The 23,095-nt window shown below is 36.8% G+C and overlaps 2 protein-coding genes across 2 annotated transcripts in view; one reads left to right on the top strand and one right to left on the bottom strand.

Moving 5' to 3' along the window:
- Positions 1-826: 826 nt before the first annotated feature.
- inip (ints3 and nabp interacting protein) lies at positions 827-5,302 on the top strand. Its single transcript, XM_056467379.1, has 4 exons — positions 827-1,027; positions 1,319-1,415; positions 2,788-2,878; positions 2,961-5,302. The coding sequence occupies exons 1-4, from the start codon at positions 1,003-1,005 to the stop codon at positions 3,057-3,059; spliced, it is 312 nt and encodes a 103-aa protein (XP_056323354.1). The 5' UTR covers positions 827-1,002; the 3' UTR covers positions 3,060-5,302.
- Positions 5,303-9,811: 4,509 nt separating this feature from the next.
- The window catches only part of LOC130236635 (uncharacterized), a 29,963-nt gene continuing 16,679 nt past the window's right edge, over positions 9,812-23,095 (bottom strand). Inside the window, 3 exon segments of the mRNA XM_056467378.1 lie at positions 9,812-10,579; positions 10,695-10,901; positions 10,987-11,166. Coding sequence (XP_056323353.1) covers positions 10,272-10,579; positions 10,695-10,901; positions 10,987-11,166 — 695 coding nt within the window. The 3' untranslated portion in view covers positions 9,812-10,271.

The raw sequence follows: 23,095 nt of genomic DNA, 5'->3' as shown, positions 1-23,095 counted from the left end.
AACAACATATTCTAAAAAATGTTGGGGGTAAGCAGCCATTGACACCCATTGTAGGAATAAAAAGTCCTATAGATCATCAATAGCGTTTCTTTCCCCTAAATTAGTAAATGCTGACAGAAATGACATTTTTGGGTGAATTATACCTTTAGGCAAAAATGCATCATAATTTTAATAAAGAAACTCATGCAGGTTTTGAACAAGTGGAAGGAGAGTAAATGACATTATTTTGTGAATTATCCTTTTAAAGTGACAAATCGCACCAAAATGAAAATTCCTTACCATTTCTTCACCCTCAAGGTGGTTTTAGAAGTTTATGAATTTCTTCTAATGAAAACAAAACAAGATATTCTGAAGAATGTTGGGGGAAAAGCAGCAATCGACACCAATAGTAGGAATAAAAATGTTAGAGATATCAATAGCATTTTTCCACCTTAGTATATCTTCCTTTGTGCAACAATGCTGACAGAAGTGTCATTTTTGGGTGACTTATCTCTTTAAGTAAATTTATTACTACATTTCTAGGTCATACATTCGTATTTATTTAATAAAAAACAGAACAAAAAAAAACTTTAAATAAGTTTGGAGCCACTTGAGGGTGAGAAAAAATGTGAGGTAAATTTAAAATTTTGGGTGAACTGTCCCTTTAAGAAGGAAAGAGGAAAATGTTAATACTTCCCTATAGTGTAATATTTAAAAGTACTTATCAACATCTGTTGTGAAATGTCTGACAGTCGCAGTTCGCCTTCATGTTCTCGTACATCTACAAAGTAAACACACACTTCAAAAGGAGCTTGAATGCAAACCAGCTCCAGAACTGCAGGAGACGCTGATGACAAGAATAACCGTCGAAACGCCTGACCGAAGAAGACAAACGGAGAGCTACTTTATTCATCACAGCAGACCATGCATTTGTTTTAGTGTAAATTTGGGATAAATTGGGTTTGACGGATTTGTAAAGGTAGTTTCTTCTGGTAGATATTTAGATTTATAACACATGTGAAAATGGCAGCAAATCCGCCCGGACAAGGTAAAAATACCGGAATATATCAGTTTAAGAAACAGCTGGACTGTCAGTTATGATGAGCTACGAAAATATGATAAACCCACTGATTCTATATAGAGCAGTGGATAAACTGTTAAAAGAGTGAATCATTAAAACACAATATAATGTAAGCCAACGGTGTAGATTACTTAACTTTAAATATAACAAATCAGGCTTTTATATTGCCTGGTGTTTCTGTTAGATTTAGTTTGAATACTGAATTTCATCTGGTTGCTGATATTAACGAGTTTATATGTAAATCTGATATCAAAACAGGATTTCAAAACAAAAACAGAGTTGCTATTTTAGCTGAGCTGGATAAAGAGAAAAGACGCCTGATCCAGAGTCAAACTCTCAACAACCCAGGAGCCAGGTACATATGTTTTATTTATGTTTATTTCTTTGTTTGTTGCAAACTGCTGGTATTTCAGCTGGTCTTGCGAGCTTAATAAAATATAAGTCCAAAACATAAATTTGTGTTTTTTGTTTATTCTCCCTGTTTGAGTTTCTTTCTTCTGTTGAACACAAAGAGAAGGTATTTTGAAGAATGTTGGAAACCTGTAAATAATAACTTGCTGTTCATAGTGTATTTAAACAAGATGCAAATAAACAAACATGTAAAGCATACGAAAGTTTCTAACACATTGTCTGGTGCATTAAGACAGGAGGAGTGTGTCCTGCAGGTGGTTGTCAAGCCAGCTCACCTGCGTGGAGCACATTCATGCATCATACCGTTATGCAATGCATTGTGTGTATGCTTTACTAAAAAGATAGGTCTTTAATCTAGTTTTGAACTGAGAAAGTGTGTCTGAGCCTTGGACGTTATCAGGAAGGCTATTCCAGAGTTTAAGAGCCTTAAATGAGAAGGCTTGGCCATCTTTACTCAATTTTGCTATTCTAGGTACTACCAGAAGCCTGAGTTTTGAGATCTTAAAGAGCGAGTTGGATTGTAGTAAGACAGAAGGTTGGTTAGATAAACAGGAGCTAGATTATTTAAAGCTTTATAGGTAAGAAGCGATGTTTTATAATCAATACAAAACTTAACATGCAGCCAGTGTAAGGAGGATAAAATTGGGGTGATATGATCATATTTTCTAGACCTGGTAAGAACTCTGGCAGCTGCATTTTGTACTAGCTGAAGTTTATTAATAGAGGATGTTGGATAGCCAGAGCATTACAGTAATCCACTAGCATGAACTAGCTTTTCTGCATCTGAGATTGATAGCATACATTGTAACTTAGCGATATTTCTCAAATTCAGGGTAGATACAGTGATTCAGGGAGCAGCATTTACAGTAGGTCTGAGAATGCTATCTAACTTTGCCATCTGAACTGTTTTAGTGATATTACTATAAACTTAGTGACTTATTTCATTTTGACTTGGTTATGTCCTTAAAAACTGAAAGAGTGCTGTTCACGATTCAGGGCTCGAAATTAACTTTTTTGCTTGGTAGCACTGGTGCTCCTAACTTAAAAAATGTAGCCGCACTGACTAAAATTTAGTTGCACCCACCAAAAATTATGAGCACTGTTACTATAAGTTTTAAATGATCCGATTTACTGCATTTATTTTATTTATGTATTTAAATAAGTCATTATGGTCTTGAATAAAATTGTTTTATTTGTATTTTTAATTATTTATAACCAAACTGTTTATAAACAAACTGCTGTTATTGTATTTTTACTATGTTATTTTTATCACAAAGGCTAACATGAGCACAATATGTTTTCCTCCTCATTCCCAGCATTCCCCTCTCCAGACCAGCAGTGAATAAAGAGTTCAGAGATCAGGCCGAACAGCAGCACATTGCAGCACAGCAGAAAGCAGCTTTACAGGTGCCATAAGCATCATGTTAGGAGTTTCAGTATTCACCTGATAATGTTCATGAAATGAAGTGTTTTTGTGTTTTGGTTTCAGCATGCTCATGCACACTCATCTGGCTTCTTCATCACTCAAGATTCTTCTTTCGGGAACCTCATCCTGCCGGTGTTACCCAGACTCGACCCCCCTGAGTAAATGAACATCAGCTTTAAGGACAGTGTTAGGTTTTTGAGAAAACTTAGTACTCCAATTGATGGATCACTCTCATATTTCATGAATTGTTTGGTTGTTGTTGTTTTTTTAAGATTGGTTTATTGTAGTATTTTTACATAAAATGATGAAAACGTAACCATTATGTGATATCATTTTTTATTTTGTCATTACATTACAGGGACTTAAATTGTCCTATATATTTACAGTTGAAGTCAGAATTATTAACCCCCTTTGATTTTTGTTTATTTCTTTTTTCTATATTTCCCAAATGATCTTTAACAGAGCAAGGAAATTTTCACAGTATGTCTGATAATATATTTTCTTCTGGAGAAAGTCTTATTTGTTTTTCTTTTTTAGTTGTTGTTCTTTTTAACCATTTTAAACCATTTTAAGGACAAAATTATTTAAGCTATATATATATTTTTGATAGTCTACAGAGCAAACCATCATTATACAATAACTTAATTGCCCTAACCTGCCTAGTTAACCTAATTAACCTAGTTAAGCCTTTAAATGTCACTTTAAGCTGTATAGAAGTGTCTTGAAAAATATCTAGTAAGATATTATTTACTGTCATCATGGCAAAGATAAAATAAATCAGTTATTAGAGATAAGTTATTTAAACTATTATGTTTACAAATGTGTTGAAAAAAATCTTCTCTCCGTTAAACAGAAATTGGGGAAAAAAAACATTCTGATTGCAACTGTATATATTTTTAGGTCAATTTACATCCTTGTTTAAGTCAGTTTATGACCTCGTAATGACTACAGTCATTTAGAAAAGATCAAGTCATTTCCTCAATTCCAAAAGCAAAAGTCAGATAGAATACCTAACTAATTAATATGGATTTATTAGTAAACAAGTTAAACATGTGTAGAACAAATAATGGGGCCAGTTCCATAAACCGACCATGTTTTATACACATCGGCTGTTTATTTACTGGAGAACATTTTGGGGGGGTCTGAAAATGCAAAAAAGGTTTCAAGGACATCAAGGTTTCAAATATCTCCATAGTCTCCGCTTATAAAACATGGAATTCATAGTTGTTACTATCACCACTTGCCTACATCAGTCACTTACCTGTGTTCATCACTTAGGTTGAGTGTATACATTTTCTCGCATGACCTCATGAGTTAGTAGAGTGTTCATTGGATCCGCACTACACAACAAGTGGTCATCAGGGTGGTACTTGTTTTTAGGAATTCGGACTTACTACTAGGCTCTAGGTTTTTCACATGCTATCTATTAGAGACATATGTTTTTGGATGCCTGGGTTGGTTTTGTTTACAACTGTGATAACGAGTGCTAAACAATGAACATAAGGGGCCTGTCCACATGAACACGGGTGTTTTCAAAACCATCCTTTTTTCTACGCGGTTTCGCCCTGTCCACATGGAAACGAAGGTGACTGAAACCCAAGTCTGGGTGAAGATTTTCCCGAAACCGACAGTGTGGACTATAAGTGGAGTTTTCACATTATGAAGTCAGCATGCGCTTTGTTTTCTCTTTTCTGATTGGCCAACATGACGGAGTTCACAAATTACGCATGTTTGCGCGAACCTATAGTGTATTCTGCGTCGTTCACACCGCAGGACAGTAATCCACCTTTGTTCTCGGATTGGCTTGTTTGCAATTTACTCACAAAAAACACTATAAAAAATACATGTGGACATGGCTTAATACTGGTGAATTAATACTTTTCATAGGAATGTGTTGTTTACAGCATAGACTCCATGTAAAGCAAATTTTGATGACGTGTATAATGCAAGTACGTGACGACCAATGCAACACTGATGGACCACAGCAGGGGTTTCAAAAGTTTTCAGCCCTCAATCCCCAAAATATCAATGCCAGTGATTCATGACCCCCACTCGTTGAACGCCGCGCACACACACACACACAAAAAATGCAACAGTCATTTATAACAATCATATAATTTTTTTAAAGTAATTTATTAATTTGTTTAATTTCAACATTATCCTCACCTAATGAGATGGTTGGGCATGTTTGGAGCACAGCTTAATTACAGACGCTATTGCTGTGTCATTAATCAAGTGTAATCACCCAAGGTGGGGAAATCGAAAGGTGGGTTGTTTTTAACGTAACCAATTGTTTATATTTTATTAGTAATTCTAAAAGTTTTAATTAAATGTTGTTGATCACCACAACCCCCGCCCCCCTTGCCACCTACTGATCTGGCATGCATAATAAACAATTTCAATCATTTTAATTTGTGGACTGAGATTGCTTTGACAACCGTAGTCTGTCAATATTTTGCTACAATGTTGTTGTGTAAACATACCCCGAGACATGATTTTAAAAAGTGATTAGAAACGGCAAACTTCATAGATATTGAAGAGTTGCTTTTATTTGTGGTAGTATATTGTTTCTCAGCCTCATGCCTCAGACACCTATATATAAAATAATACTTGTGTATGTTCAAGAATAGAGTACTGTATTTCAGGCACATATGTTTAACAGGCACATATCCTTAATACATCTAACACGTACGGTAGCTAACAATGCAAGAACATCTGATAAGTGCTTACTATTTCAGAAAACATTTGCACAAGACAACAATACATGAAGATTAGCATATATTTGCTACAGATCTGTCTACAACATATATTAAATAACTCCATAGACATTTTAACTTCATCGTCAAGGTTATCGTTTTTGGCGTAGACAGTAAAATAACAAAAATTAGCAATGACTTCGTAATTTAGTTAGACGTAATACTGCACTGGACAATGAAGATTATAGTCAGACAATTGTAGTTATACAAATGACAAAAAGACTTAACAGTTGCACATACATACAGAAACAACAATCTACACTTCGCCTACCTAAATAGACTACTAGAGTTTAAAGCTGCCATATGTTTGTTCGTATTGTTTAATGCTTCCCACTTGCTGTCGTTTGTAATGTGACTGTCGGAGTAGTGTAAAAACAGTGGCTTTGTGGCCCTTTGTTTGCATCATTCCTCGAGAGACATCCAGTAGCATTTCCAGTTATCAAAATGGCAGTTGCTGCGAAACTCATGGATGTACAGGATTGTGCTAAGATCTTAGGCACTAGTGTTTTCACCAACAAAACAAAAAAGGGTTTTAAGACGGTTAAGAAACCTACCTGAAAAACAGTTATACCAAAGACAAAACCCGACAAAGGGTGGCTACACTAAACATTGATTTAATTTAGTGGCCGTTTACACCTTTTTCAGCCCAAAACAGGAAACCTTTTTATGTTTTGCCTGTTTGTTTACACAACAATGTCATTTTGGGATTGAAAACGCATTGGTTGTAAAGTGGATGTTTTTTATAACATCACCATTGTCATGCTTTTGTAAATAGATTTTTTTTACGTTACATCACGAATGTTTATAGTACGTGTTTAGTAGGGATGAAACTAAATATTGATATGCCGATATATTGTAATATTTCATAATGATACATGATCGATACTCTGGCACCAAGTATCGATATTTATCTAAATGTACAAAAGATCTGATTTAATTAATCAGTCTCATGCTGCGTTCACACCAGACATGGATGAAGCATCAAGGGCGAGTGATTTATGTTAAGTCAATGCAAAGACACGAATAGACATCCTGCGGTACCATCCATGCGAATGATGCGATTCGCGCAAATGAAGTGGCGCGAGTGAATTGCTCGAGTTGGAAATATGAACTATAGCGAACATTCGCCCCGCGTTAACTAATCATGAGCTTTGTCTTGTAGGAGCATGATTATGACGTAGTGACGGTGGGTGTCACGGGGGAAAATATTCCTGCCGACACTGGCAGTTCATCAAACTGGGCTCGGCTCAGTCTGAAGCACCACTGAAAGCTTCCATCATCCAGGTACAGTTTCTGGAGGAGTTGATGAACTCACGGAGCTGGGCGCACCTCTGAAAGGATCTAGTGGACTCAGACACTGCTCCAATCGAATCTACACTGTTTTTCAGCCTTCCTAATGGCCAAATAATATTTGGAAATGTAAACTGATATCAAACTTAAAACCATTTTTATGTTGGTGAAGACTAGGCCCAAAAATTGCACATTAATGTATGCAATTAGTATATCTGCATATGGACACAAACATGCTAAAAACACTGATCGGCTGATGGCACCACAAGAACACAAGCAGGCTAAAACGCTTCACAAGCAACTATCCTGAGCTGTGACACAAAAGGCAGCAGACAGGGGAAAATATGAGTTCATTTGAGGCTTTGAAAAACCCTCAGAAAAGTCTCTTGGCAAATAAAGCTATCATCATATAGCAATATTAAATGGAAAATTCAAAAATGGCACTTGGTGTTAAAAAGGTTGTCAACCAAGGGTGGAGAAATCTATCAGAAGAGTCTAAATAAACCATCCAAATCTCAATCTCTTTGTTTAAGCAGTTTGACACACAGATGTCTCGCTCAGTAATGGCAGGGAATTGGAGCAGGACTGCTTGCATGTCCCCAAATTGGAAGACAGGGAAAGTGTTTGGAAAACATATTTGGAAACAGCATGAATCAGCATACACAGCTTATTTTAAATGAAAAAAAATGGCACTTCTTGTTGAAAAGGTTGGCAACCCCTTGTGTAGTAATCTGTCGGAATCGGCTAAAAATAATCCAAATTTCAGTTCCTGGGTTTAAGCATTCAGACACATCTACTTCCTCAATTAATGATAGGGATTTAAAGTGAGGCGACCTGCTTATCCTATAATTGGGAGATGTGGGTAGAGTTTAGAAAACAGCAGTACTCAGCATACAGAGCTCATTTTATATGTATAATTGAAAGTGGCACTTGTCAGAAAGGTTGGCGAACCCTTGTGTCAAAACCTCCCAGAAGGGCCAAAAAAGTATTCAAACATCAACGCCTTGGTTTAAACAGTCCAACACATGGATTTTTTAGAGCCATTTAGACCATTTGTGACTACCACCTTTCCAAAAAAAAAAAATAAAAAAATCGGAAGTGAAAAGTACTGTCAAAAAAGGCTAAATAGATCATCCACTAGGTGCATTTAGAGCTGGATTACCTGTATCTCCTAAAAATGGAAGACCGGGTAAGTGTTTTGTAAAACTTGTTTGGAAACAGCAGAAGTGTTGTTTGCTACTAGAGGCTCAAAAATGATATTTCAACTTTAAGCAGAGTCAGTAGAGTCAAAAGAACCAGTAATGACAAAGTTGGTGCTGCCAGGATGGGAACTACCTGACTGGACAGCTTGTTGCCTGAGGTCATTGCAGATCAGGACTAGCTGATTGCTCTGAGCCTCGGACAAGCTACTGCAACTCTGGTATACACTGAAATTGGTCTTTCTCCCTGGAATGTTGCCTTTCTCACACATGGTCTTGACCATCTTTGCTAATTTGTTTTTTTCCCAGAGCTTGGCAGTTGTACCAGTGAAGCGCGGCAAGGTTGACCACAGGTTTGATAGACAGATAAAAAGGGGCATCTTCGTAGAGCATGGCTTGAGGTCTGCGTTGAGCAAAGTGCTTGTAGTCCTCTACTGGGCAGGTTTGAGGAGCATGTGGAGTAGCATAGATCCGGCACTCAGTTGTGGATCTTCTGTTTCTGGCATTAGGGTCACTTAAATCCTGGTAGGTCCACTCAAGACACTCTAGTCCAGTTTCTGCGGTAAGCAACCGCACATCGCCCCATTTTAGAGTGGAACTGTGAAAACCAGTACAGTGGCCAAAAGCCTTAGTGTTGTTGAGCCACACCAGATTAAGCAGACCCTCAGGGTTAAAGCGACTCAAAAGCCCCCGTTTTCTCAGAAGCAGCTCATCAGCAAGGGTCAGCTTCATTGACTTGTGGGGTTTGTTGCCTTTACCTTTGAACTTGAGCTCCAGTTGCTTTTGCTTGAGGGCATCCTGGGATCTCTGGAACTCACGGTCTCTTGTAATACTGTAGGCATACCGATGCTCCTTCAGATAGCGTTCCAGGCCACACTGATAGTTTGCCAGGCTGTTGGGCTCATACTCTGAGCCATCCCGTTGGCGAGCGTCCACGAAAAAGGAGGCCAAGTAGATGTCCAACTCGTGGCAGGGGATACTGTATATTTCTCGGATCTCGTTTGGATATTTTGAAACCAGGAAGTCCCGAAAGTTGCGGAGAGCTGTTTGGGTGCTGCGAATGGTCTTCTCGTTCTGTTCTGGGTACGCTCTCTCGTCCAAGTCTGCTGAAAGGGAAGAAGGGAGTGTTTTCATATATCATCTTAACTTTGAATGAAATATTTCTAAGAAATCAAGTTACCCAGTGGACCTTAGTCAGGGTTAAATTGGCATGAATGGAAATGTAGAATACAATTCATTCAGTTCTGGTCTAAGAGGGACATTTAATCAAGTCCCCCTCATGATTTTTGGCTTTTGCATTTTAAAATTGTTTCAAGAAGTTGCCTGCCTTGTTTGCCCTAGTTCTACGTCTCTGTTACAAAGTAACATCACCAACTACTGCAATTCAGTCATTTTTGCAGATGCGTATGAATAGGATTTGGTTTGGCAATCTCATCCGTACACAAGGGTTACAACTAATAGAACTGACTGTATCTCGTCTATCTTTCCAGTGTCTATCTTTTTTGTGTTATATTGTATATAAATTGTGTGTTCTGACTATTGTTTACATTATAGGTCTTTATTTATAGGTAAAGATTTCAAATCTCACATTGATTTGCCATTGAGTTATTTCTCGTCAACAACAGCACAATCTTTTTTCAAATAAAAATCACACACACCAAAGTGGTTTACATTGATGTTATATTTATTACTCACATTATAATCATTGGACCCGCTGTGCAGTGTAAGATAATTACACACCTATTTTTCACAGTCTTTGCAATCTTATTACACAACACTAATCTGACATTTAGAAAGGAAGAGGTGGCGTAGTAAAAAGTACAAAGACTCACTGTAGTTTGTGATAGAAATAAGCATGCAATCATACGGAATGTTTAACACCGAAATAAATACTGGTCAGGCAAAATGACACTGTAAGGCATACAAAACAACAGTTTTATTTAATTTACAAGTCAAGAAGACCAACACAACAACTGCTTGAACATGTACCAACAACTATGCTGCCATGCACTAATCACTTTGTGATTGAGCATGGCAACAATAAAAATCAAGGCCAGACCTGGAATAGTGTTCAATTAGAGTGGTCACATCCACTGGAAATTCGAGAAGGTAAACATAAACGTTTTACTTTATTTGCTGACGATTGGTAGAAGTTCTCCTTTAGCTTTCATGTTTTTAATCTTGGCTTTAATGCTGTCATCCATGGCCTGTCGACACCTGATAGCGTAATGTGCCAACGTTTCCTCCTTTTCGTCCCATGGTGGAAGAGCGTGGAAGATTTCAGGGGCTGCCAAACTGAGCTCCGCAATAGCCGCCGTCCTGGAAATGGTGTTGCGGTCCACACCGACTCTGTCAAAAGCCACTTTCATGGAGACGCTACGTCGGAACTCTTGCAGAGCTGCCATATATCGTGCAATAACCCCCACAACGTTTTTCACTGAAAAATAGTAACATTCTTCTTTAGTGAAACTCTACAGTATGAAGAATTGTTGGTACTAGTAGCTAAAATTTTTGTAAACTTTGGACAACAAATGCAGCATTTCACAACTTACTTCGGACACGAGTGTTCTCGCCATCTCTGCTTCTCTTTGAGGAAATCTTGATGCTCCTCTGCCTTTCCAGTGGATGAAGCTCTACTTCCTCAAAAGAGTCGAAAAGGGCAGGAGAGTCGAACGCAGCACCCTCTTCAGGAATGGAGGTAACAATCTGATGAGAACTACCTGCCTCTATTTGACTTGATGAAAGTGTCCTTCTTTTATCTGCCAGTGAGAGAAAATAAGACAATCCTTATCCAAATCACATATTATACAGTCCAGATTTGATGTGATTTTACGGAATAGTCACCTGGGCGCAGTTGGTCCTGCAGGAAGTCACAGATGAGTTCAGCTTTCTTGGTGAGTTCCTGTTGAAGAAGCTCTTTGTCTTGCCTCAGGCTGCTGATGGTTTCACCCATCAACTCACTTTTGCTTCTCTCAGCCTGCAGTAGTGCTTTCAGTCTCTCTATTTCATACACAGCTGGAGAAACTGTTTGAAATAGAAACAAAGCTTTACCTCAGAAGTTCCTACAATTACAGAAAAGATCTAAAGATCTATCTAAATGGTGTCTAAATCTACAGTGCATCTGGAAAGTATTCATAGCGCTTCACTTTTTCCACATTTTTTATGTTACAGCCTTTTTCCAAAATGGATTAAATTCATTTATTACCTCAACATTCTACACACAATACAATGTTAATGACAACGTGAAAAAAAGATTTTTTTTTTAAATTGTTGAAAATTTATTAAAAATAAAACCCCTGAAAAATCACATGTACAGAAGTATTCACAGCCTTTGCCATGAAGCTCTAAATTGAGCTCTGTTTCCATTGATCATTCTTGAGATGTTTTAGCAGCTTAATTGGGGTTCACCTGTGGTCAATTCAGTTGATTGGATATGATTTGAAAAGGCATACACCTGTCTATATAAGGTCCCAGGGTTGACGATGTTTTCATGCTTGGTTTGTGCTTTGACATGCAAAGGAATTGTCTGTAGACCTCTGAGACAGGACTGTCTCGAGGCACAAGGCTGGGGAAGGTTACAGAAAAATTTCTGCTCCTCTGAAAGTACCAGTGAGCACAGTGGCCTCCATCATCTGTAAGTGGAAGACGTTTGGAACCACCGGGACTCTTCCTAGAGCTGGCCGGCCATCTAAGCAGAGTGATCAGGGGAGAAGGGCCTTAGTCAGGGAGGTGATCAATAACCCGATGGTCTGGTCTCTCTGTCTGGAGAAAGGAGAACCTTACAGTAGGACAACCATCTGTGCAGCAATCCACCAATCAGGCCTGTAAGGTAGAGTGGCCAGACGGAAGCCACTCCCTGCCTGGAATTTGCCTAAAGGCATCTCTGACCATAAAAAACAAAATTCTCTGGTCTCATCAGACTAAAATTGAGCACTTTGGACTGAATGCCAGGCGTTATGTTTGGAGACAACCAGGTACCGCTCATCACCAGGCTAATACCATCCCTACAGTGAAGCATGGTGGTGGCAGCATCATGCTGTGGGGATGTTTTTCAGCAGCAGAAACTGGAAGACCAGTCAGGATAGAGGGAAAGGTGAATACAGCAATGTACAGAGACATCCTGAATGAAAACCTGCTTCAGAGTGCTCTTGACCTCAGACTGGGGCGACGGTTCATCTTCCAGCAGGACAATGACCCAAAGCACACCACCAAAATAACAATAGTGTGGCTTTACAACAACTCTGTATAACAACTCTGTATGTAATGTCGTTGAGTGGCCCAGTCAGAGCCCAGGCCTAATCCTATTGAACATCTCTGGAGAGATCTGAAATGGCTGTACAGCGTCACTTCCCATCCAACCTGATAGAGCTTGAGAGGTACTGCAAAGAGGAATGGGCAAAAATCCCCAAAGACAGGTGTGCCAAGCTTGTGGCATCATATTCAAAAAGACTTGTGGCTGTAATTGCTGCCAAAGGTGCATCAACAAAGTATTGAGCAAAGGCTTTGAATACTTATGCACATGCGATTTTTCCAGGTTTTTATTTTTAATAAATTTGCAACAATTTTTTTTCACATTGTCATTATGGGGTATTGTGTGTAGAATGTTGAGGAAATAAAATTTATTTAATCCATTTTGGAATAAGGCTGTAACATGACAAAATTGATAAACGCTATGAATACTTTCCGAGTGCACTTTACCTACATTTTTTCTGGTTGTGTAATAATCTGTATCTGAAAGTCAGATTTAAAACAATTTGTGAAGAAAGCAAAATAGTTTCATTATCAAAACAATAAGGAAAAAGTACAAACGGATATGTGGCTGGTGGTAAACATTTACAGATTCCAAATAGGGAAGCCTGTTTCTGCCAAAGGTTTAAAAATAAAGCATTTGAAAAAACTTTTTACCTCACAATTGACTTTTTTCCTCCTCTCACGATTTATTGAAAACTTCAAAGTTTCAGGATATCGACTTAGAAGAGTAGCAAAAACAAGAAGTCAACTGTCAGTATTGTGAGATGTAAAGTTGAAAATGCAATAAAAATGTATTCATCTAATATTTCTATATTTATATTTTGAATATTTTAGAGTTTATCATGATATTTGTTTTGCAATTGAGAATTTGTAGGTTTTTAAGTCGCAGTTCTGAGTTTGAATCTCACAATATGCAATAAACTTAATTTAGTCAATTTTAAGTCAGAATTATGAGATGGAAAACTGCAGTTGCTATACAGAGAATTGAGACAAAGTTAAAATATACTTTATTCTGTAGCAGAAACAAACTTCCATAGCCAACTATTACAATTTCTTTATTAAATTGCATGAGATGTTGATTAGGTCAAGGGTTGTGTTTATGGTCAATTCTTCTAGATGCACATTTATTAGGTCAGGCACTGATGAAAAACCCTGGACAAAGTCTCTGCTCTAACTCCTATCAAAAGGTATAGTCAGGTTGAGGTCAGGAACTTCCAGTTCCTCCATACCAAAGTCAATATTTATTTTCTTTTTGAACCTTGCTTTGTGGACTGGTGCACAGTCATTCTGGACTTTTCCCACAAATTTGGGAGCACAACTTTTACTTGTGATTTAGGATCACGTGTACAATGCTACTGTAGAAGTAGCTCAAACTCACATTCATTCAAGGAAGAAGCGGAAACCAGCAAACGTTGAACAACTTTAACCATAAAGTAAACGCAAAACAAAAGTATCCATCTTGAGTTCCTCAACTGGACTCAACGTTTGTTAAATACTCCAGCCAATGGTTTCGCTCCACTCGCACGGCTCTTGGCCACACCCACACTCGTCACCAAGTGAGCCAATCACAGATCTTGCTCTCATCATCATTGCGATGTGTAGTTACATTTTTTTGGTGTGTGTCAGGGTATTGCAAAGGGTATGATCCAATTATCATTGCTTTTGGAAAACTTTTCTATGCATTTTAGACCTTCATTTACACAACAATAGTGTCTTGGGAGCCTGAAAACACTTTTGAAAACAGTTTCCACAATGCACATTTTTTAAACAACATTTTTAATGTAAAAAAATCTAAGAAGCAATCTATAATAATGTGGATTTATGAAAACCATGACATTAGGTGCATGATTACTAAGTTTAGTCTCTAATAGCTGCGGCCAGAATTCTGACCAGAACCAGGAAATCAGAGCACATCACACCTGTCCTCAGGTCTTTACACTGGCTTCCAGTTACATTCAGAATAGATTTTAAAGTATTATTACTGGTCTATAAATCACTAAATGGCCCAGGACCGCAATACATTACAGATATGCTCACTGAATACAAACCAAATAGATCACTCCGATCTTTAGGATCATATAAACTAGAAATTCCAAGAGTTCAGTCAAAGCAGGGTGAATCGGCTTTCAGCTACTACACCCCTCACTGCTGGAATCAGCTTCCAGAAATAATCAGATGTGCTCCAACATGAGGCACATTCAAATCAAGACTGAAAACACATCTGTTTAGCTGTGCCTTTACTGAATGAGCACTGTGCTACGTCCGACAGATCGCACTATTATGTCTTTCTTTTCTTTTTCCTTCTTTTATAACCGGTTTTAACACATTTTTATTATTTGTTTTTATTTATCTTGTACTTGTCTCTTTTATTCCTGTTTATGTAAAGCACTTTGAATTGCCACTGTGTATGAAATGTGCTATAGAAATAAACTTGCTTTGCCTAATAGGCAAATATATATATATTTGACCACCGAAGCAACCACCGAACTCATATTTTTTTGCTATTTCTACTATGACCTTGAGTTTTTATTCATTTCTACATTTGTACCTTTATTGAAATTTACCAGTGAAATATTTCCTTATTTTCTTTTTTATATATCCTTTTGTTCAGTTGATGTTATTTTTTTCAAATAATACAATTAATTTAAACTTTAGCTAAGTATAATAACACTGAATTAAATACAATTGTTTTAAAAATACATAACCTCCAATTATTTTCACATCAAATCAGAGCAGGATGGTAAAGCTGAGCAATACAACACACTGAATTAAGAAACAGTCCCTAAAACATTAAATATAAAAGAAATTATGCAACATAAAGCTGAATAATTTGCTCAGAAGCAGAAATTTATCACACACAATATTTGTTTTATTAGATTTTATTGAAACGCATCATATAAGGACAAATATAAGACCACTTAAGACACGTCAGAATGAACCAGTATTTACACACTTGAAAATAAAACTTTGTAGAAATGCTAAAATAATCGTCAGTGTCAGTGTGTAGATGAAGAAAAGACTGACCTTACATAACCACACTAAAACTTATCGTACCTTTATAAGAAACATTTGAGGACAACATAATATATTTTTCCAAGATCCAAGTTTTTGAGAATGAGTGCGCCTTAAAATGTGCTTTATGCCAAATATTTCATTAAATATCAGAACCCTTATGAGAATGAAAACACTGATTTACATACGAAATATTTCATAAACACAAACCACTAATTGTCTGTCTGTAGTTAAAATGAAACGACTATAATTCATATCTCATTTCTGGCAGTAATTTTATATGCTGATTGATCTATAGCAGGGTTAGAAATGAACAGGGGTTTAAGATAAAAATAACATCAGAATAAACAAAAAATACACTCACAGATTTGCTTAAAACTTACATTTACTGTTGCGATTAATGTGAAAATGAATGAATACATAAATGTGAAGCTGCATTTAGATCTATTCATGATTAATTCATTTAATAATATTATTGATAATCGTTTTGCAGCACTGAGCTTCATAACCAATCACACATGTTCCTATTGAGCTTTGGAAAGGAGCAGCCAATTAGAGGTGTTTACATTAGAGCTCGTCTGATTTTTTCCCCCTTCATTTTCACCTTGAAAGTGAACATTTGGCTAAAATAATAACCTTATTTCAGAAGTGACATATGCGAGTGAACATTTAACACATTTAGCTCAAAGATAGTTGGTCATGTGTTGGAAAATAGCTAGCTACATTTTTCAGTAGCTACAGTTAAAGTCAGAATTATTAGCCCCTCTGTTTATTTTTTCCCCCAATTTCTGTTTAACAGAGAGATTTTTTCAGCACATTTCTAAACATAATAGTTTTAATAACTCATTTCTAATAACTGATTTATTTTATCTTTGTCATGATGACAGTAAATAATATTTGACTAGATATTTCTCAAGACACTTCTATACAGCTTAAAGTGACATTTAAAGGCTTAATTAGGTTAACTAGGCAGGTTAGGGTAATTAGGCAAGTTATTGTATAATGATGGTTTGTTCTGTAGACCAGTGTTTCCCAACCCTGTTCCTGGAGGCACACCAACAGTACATATTTTGGATGTCTCCCTTTTCTGACCCATTAACTTCAGGTGTTGGAGTCTCTTCTGATGTTCTGATAAGTTGATTCAGGTGTGTTTGATTAGGGAGAGGTTGAAAATGTGTACTTCAGGAACAGGGTTGGGAAACACTGCTGTAGACTATAATATATATATATATATATATAGCTTAAAGGAGCTAATCATTTTTACCTTAAAATGTTTTTTTTTTTTTATTAAAACTGCTTTTATTCTAGCTGAAATAAAACAAATAAGACTTTCTCCAGAAGAAATAATATTATCAGACATACTGTGAAAATTTCCTTGCTCTGTTAAACATCATTTGGGAAATATTTTCTGACTTTAACTGTAGTTATGACACAATGTAGCTTTTTAATGTTTTCAAGATAATTAGCATAATTATTTTGTTATTGCAATGCTAAATGTTGCAGTTTTGTACTTTGACTTTTGACAGTCTGTGAGATTTAAAAACTATGCGTGACAAAACTTTGACATTATAATAATTGTATTGCAGATTTAAGAACCAAATATTCATCCATTTTGATCTGCTTATTCGGGGCCGGGTTGCATACCAAATATTTGACTTAAAATGAAGGTTTATTCATGTTTTTTTCTAATATATGCCTTTAGCTTTATGCCTTTAAAAAATTTTTCGCTTCAATGTAACTAGCTACTTTCATGAAGCAACATGTAGTGTAGCTAATACTTTTTGTTAATATGAATTAATCATTAATAATCATCATTACAACATTAATACAATAATAATTATTAGTTGTCCAAATATTGCAGCCCTAACTTGTGAGCCTTACTGCGTGTAATCTTGAAGTCGGCATGAAATTAAAATTGAAAATGTTTATTTTAATATTGCACATCGTTACTTTTAAAATGAACAATTAATTCCTGCAAGATTATACACTGAATCAGATTGTTTTGGTCATATTTAATCAAAAAAAAATCTCTCCTGCTCTGGAACGGCAGTCCTTCTCTAATGATGTCAGTTTAACGGCTATGGTAAAATATACTAAGCCACGCCCCTCCAACCATGAGTTTGCTGCAAGTGAAAGATGAGTGGAAGATTGCACAAATAAAGCCCCACCCCCTACTTAATATTCTGTTTTAGTTGGAAATACATCACAATGAAATACAATTCTGCAGCAATTTCTGGTTCACATGTATGACTTGTAGAAGTCTTTAAGGGGATTTTTGTGAATTGTAACAGTTCATATCTGAGTGGCTAAATTTAGCATCACTATTTGACATACGAGACTACACGCAGATAGAATTAATAAGGTAAAATTGTACTAGCGAATACTGCACCATAATAGAAAAGTTCATTTCTGACCCTTGTCTATAGGATTATCAATTAAGTCAAAATGACAAATGTGATATGAAATAACTTTTTATTTATAAAAAATAAATAAATAAATAAATAAATAAAAACGTAAAATGAAAGAAAATTTGATTTACAAACTCTTGAGGCATCCAAAGGGTCTTTTTCTTTCTTCTGTAGAACTTTAAAGAATATTTGAGCTAAAATGTTGGTTCTATGTGATTTATTATATGCAAATCAGTGGCTTTCCTGGCATTCTGAGAGGCAAAAACATATTCAAAGGTAAAACAAAATGAAAACCTGTGGATCCGGCTCATACGCCGAGGTGTTAAGCTGCAGTCACACTGCACTTTTCTCCCCATAGACTTCCATTCATAAACACACGAATGCGTCAGACCCGAAACGCAAGCTCGTGCGACAAGTTTTCGCAGTTCGCTGCATTGGAAAGTTCAAGCTTGGCGAACTCTGACCTGCGAAATCGCATCACATGATTGCTTGAGACCAATCGAAGATCAAAACATGACTTCTTTGGACAGAAATTTAAACCATGGACCGGTCGATCACTCTTTTTTTTAATGGCTAATCATCTTGTTTAATACTGCACCTTTTCACTCACCGTACAACAGAATTTCGCACAAACTTTAGTGTGACCACAACATTATAGAAGAAAACGATCCGTCTATGAAAACCAATGATTTTCAGATTATAATCTTTCATGTTCTGGTGCAAAACTGTCACCTACTCTACATCTTGGATGATACTGTACATTTTTGCATGAACTACAATTAAAAATGAAGGCGTTGGGAAGAACATAACCAAATTTTCACAGTGATATGATATCATAAGCCACTTTTCCACTGCGCAGAACGGGATGAATTGGCTCGGTTTGCATTTCCACTGTTTAGTATCAATTAAATGGGAAGGAGCCTCAGCATCATCATAAACATAATAAACAAACTTGCGACACAGACCAACCCATGACATTGAGGCAATAGATGCGACAGATGGAATGGAGATTTTGAGCAGTGGCTGCTGTTGACTATTTAAATATAGCTGGTCTGGTGTCTCGTGTTGCAAATCCAATGGCGCTGACCAATCGGTGATTAGCAGTGTGTATACGTCATGCTTTAGGTTGAATTCCACTCCACTTTTAGCGATGCACTCGCTTACTTCCCCTCCCTTCGTTCATTGGGGGAATCCCTGCCGCCATTTTAAACTGCGTTCCACTTCATCAAGTGAACAAAGAAGGCTTACATGGACATACACTTGATCCCTTGATTTTGACAGGGAGCGATTCAGCTTCACAGGTCCACTCCTGCACATATATTTCCCAGAATGCAATGCAATTGTGACATCACAACAGTGTAGTTCTCAAGTGCTCTAGGGTTTGGGGCAGGGATGCTCAAACCTGTTCCTGGAGATCCTTCCTGCAGAGTTCAGCTCCAACCCTGATCAAACACACCTGAACAGCACTTGATAATTACAGCCAGGTGTGTTTGATATGGGTTGCAACTGAAATCTGTAGAAAGGTAGATCTCCAGGAAATGGGTTGATCACCTCTGGATTAGGGCATTCCATTTAAACCAGGGGTGTCCAAACTCGCTTCTGGAGGGCCGGTGTCCTGCAGGTTTTAGCTCCAACTTGCCTCAATACACCTGCAAGGATGTTTCTAGAAAGCCTAGTAGAGCTGCGGTCACAGTAGAGTTTGAGATTGTGAAATTCTGTTGAACGGCGCTGCAAAAATGGGTCGGGATTAAACAAGATTATTAGACATTTAAATAAGCGAGCGATTGGTCCATTTTTAAATTTCTGTCCAGAGAGGTCATGTTTTGATTCTTAATTGGTCTCATGCAGTGAAGTGATGCAATTTCTCAGGTCAGAGTTCACCAAGCTTGAACTTTGCAACGCAGTAAATTGCGAAACTTGTCGCACGACCTTCCGTTTCTGGTCTTACGCATTCGAGTGCATATGAATGGAAGAAAAGTCCAGTGTGACCGCAGCTTTAGAGCTTGATTAGCTAGGCCAGGTGTGTCTGATTGGGGTTGTAACTAAACTGTACAGGACACCGGCACCTCCAGTACAGAGTTTGGCCACCCCTGATTTAAACCCATTCAGATATTCTGCCAGTAGTGGACACTTGTGTAGTGAAATCAAGACAGAGGGAAGTTAGTGCATAAATTTAACTGAAATGCTCTGTAGGAACCTCACCAGAGGTGGTACTAAAAAAAGTAGAAGGTACTTGGTATGAAAGCAGAGGAAAAGACCCCAAAAGTGAGTCACACCATGGACTAGGAAAGTACCTATAGTATAGAGGAATCTATTATCTGGTTCCCTGAAGAACTTTATAGTGATCTAAAGATCTTCAAAGAGTCATTTTTTTCATAGTGTGGAGATTATTTTCCTAATTTAAAGTGTTATTTTCTACTACAAAATCCTTTTGTGGAATGAAAATGTTTTGTGACATTCATGAACCAATTAAAAAAACATTTTTTAGGGGATTTTTCACCCAAAAATTCTGTTATCATTTGCTCAGCCTTTACTTTTTTACGAACCTGTTTGAATTTATTTATTTTTTCCTGTGGCTCTTCGTATGCTTGTCGAACCACTTTACCAAATTTTTATCTGCCAATCTTAATAGTTTGTGTTGGGTCAATTATGAATTTCCACAACCAGCACAAAGCCACAGGGATCTGAAATAGGCTGGCTTGACTTCCCCCAAGATCCCCTTCCTTCCTTCCTTTCTTTCTATCTCTTTCGAACACAAAAGAAGATATTTCAAAAAAAGCTGAAAACTTGTAACCGCTGACTTTCAAAGTATTTGTTTTTTCCTATTATGAAAGGTTTTCAGCTTTCTTCAAAATATCTTCTTCAGTGTTCAACAGAATAAACATACTCAAAAAGCTTTGGAATCCCTTGAAAGTGAGTACATTTTCATTTTTGGGTGCACTATGCCTTTAAGAGTGTATCCCTGTCAGCCATGTTTCTGTCAGTCGTGCACTATGGAAAGAAGTTTTCATCAATTGAATGTGATTGATGAAACAGGAGCAGGTCATGGAACCAGAGAGGAAAAAAAAGAGAAGGCAATAAAACACAATTTAAGGTGTTTCTGATACAGTTGATAATTCACATTATTATATTTAAGGATATTGGGTAGAAGTAGAAAACACTGAAATTGTTTGACAATGCTGAAAATATGTTGTTTTGATTGATTGGTACAATGCTACATGACTAACATGAATAAGCACTAGACTAGTCTAAAGGTTTACATGATTATAAACATGGTTGGTGTTGACCAAATGAGTCAACAGTCAGAAACTCACAGTATAGATAATGTTGGTTTGGTTGAAATGAACGCAATGGTAATAATAGCGTTGGTCTCTTAGTTCTGTAGCTGAATCGTCTGAATCCAAACTGAATCGTTCATGTCCAAAAGTCTTTAGCTTTCTTTCAGTCACTGGGCAAAACCGTGTTTCCTTTATGTATAAAATCAATAATAATAGCATTTGACTGTGAATGGACATTTTTGGGGCTCAGCGATTACATATAAGAAGGGTCATTTTTGCCTGATTGTTCGTCACAAAAAATAAAGGACTCTTGAGAAGATTCTTGTTTCTTTTTCTGACCGATTCGGAGCCTGCATTTATTAATACAGGCCTTCTTCAGCTTTGACGATTCCACAGGCGTCCATCCGTCTATAGTGGAGCAGCGCAGAACATAAGCTGGAGGAAAACAAGACAATTCTTTTTCAATAAAGTGAGTAGTTATGACAGGAAAATTAAGATTACAAGCTACAAATGATAGACAAAGCTTAAGTCTTTGCAAAATGTTTATTCACAATATAAAGTTATTGTTTATAATTCACTATTTTATGGTCTATCTAGTACTGAAATATTTGAATCAGTTCTTAGAATTGATTGATTGAGTCTGTTCCGCTGAAATGACTCAAAAAACTCCATGATAAATGTGTCTCATCATTCAGCAATGTTCCTGATTTCAGATGCATCTCTTTTTTTGTGATCAAACGGAAATACACACACATACATTGCCACAAATGAAGATTTCAACCGACTGAGATTTGTATTAATACCCCAACGTACCTATGCCTGGTGAAAAAAAAATTACAAGGAAAAGATCAAAGAGATATACATGTATGAAGAGTCCAGATGCAAAAACCTCTAAAAGCCATCTGATGTGTTCGTCTAAAACAAAATTTTGTAGACTCAATAATTTTACTTATATTTATAGTGAAATAAGTGAACATAAACATAGAAGGCTGAGAAAAATGGTAATTTAAGGAGAACATTTCAGATGACATTTAGAGGTTTTTACATCTGAACTCTTCATATATATATATATATATATATATATATATATATATATATATATATATATATATATATATATATATATATATATATATATATATATATATATATATATATATATATATACACATATACATATATACACACACACACATACATATACACACATAGATAGATAGATAGATAGATAGATAGATAGATAGATAGATAGATAGATAGATAGATAGATAGATATAAATAATATATAAATAAGAAATAGTTATATAATATAACTATAATTTTGGGTGTCACGGTGGCGCAGTGGGCAGCACGATTGCATCACAGCATGAAGGTCGCTGGTTCGAGTTTCTGTGTGGAGTTTGCGCAGTTGCTGTTTCTGGGTGGAGTTTGCATGTTCTCCCCGTGTTTGTGTGTACAGTCACCGAGCAGACAGAAGCCCTGCCCATGATGCAAATCCGCGTCAATGGTCAAGTGAATTTGACGCACGAATGAAGCGAATTTGATGCGCGAATGAAGCGAGTAAACTCAAAATGTTCATGCGTCTGTTTGCGTTTTATTTGTGTGTGCCGTGTCTGGTGTGAATTACAGCATCAGTTGCTCCAAAACATTTCTGAAAGCATGTATGTTTATAATATGATTTGTATTTTACAAATACATGCAAACATGCATTGGTGGAGTGTGTGCACGTAACCTACCCAATGCTGCCAGTTTTCTGGAAGTGCGCTACTTATTTATTTATTTTTGTATACAACAAAGTTAATATTAGAAAAAAAGGAGTCGCAAAAGCAAACCAAACCAATCTGATCCTTGTCCATAATGCTGCTTACATTACACTTACGTTATCAAGGCAATGACTGGCGCATTTGTATAACATTCCAAAGAGCTTCGTTTTATCAGCACCAAAGTGAACAATTAATCCGTATCCATGCCAACTAACCCATCACGGAACGGTTGATAGTGGAA

Source organism: Danio aesculapii, chromosome 10, assembly GCF_903798145.1.
Source record: "Danio aesculapii chromosome 10, fDanAes4.1, whole genome shotgun sequence".
In the NCBI taxonomy this organism is placed as follows: Eukaryota; Metazoa; Chordata; class Actinopteri; order Cypriniformes; family Danionidae; genus Danio; species Danio aesculapii.
The sequence above is the reverse complement of the archived record's forward strand: the minus strand, read 5'-3'. Positions and strand labels throughout refer to the sequence as shown.

Coding starts and splice junctions, on each gene's coding strand:
- inip (XM_056467379.1), top strand. CDS start 1,003: ATGGCAGCAAATCCGCCCGGACAAG. Junction 1,028..1,318: donor AGCAAATCCGCCCGGACAAG/GTAAAAATACCG, acceptor ATATCAAAACAG/GATTTCAAAACAAAAACAGA. Junction 1,416..2,787: donor CTCAACAACCCAGGAGCCAG/GTACATATGTTT, acceptor CCTCATTCCCAG/CATTCCCCTCTCCAGACCAG.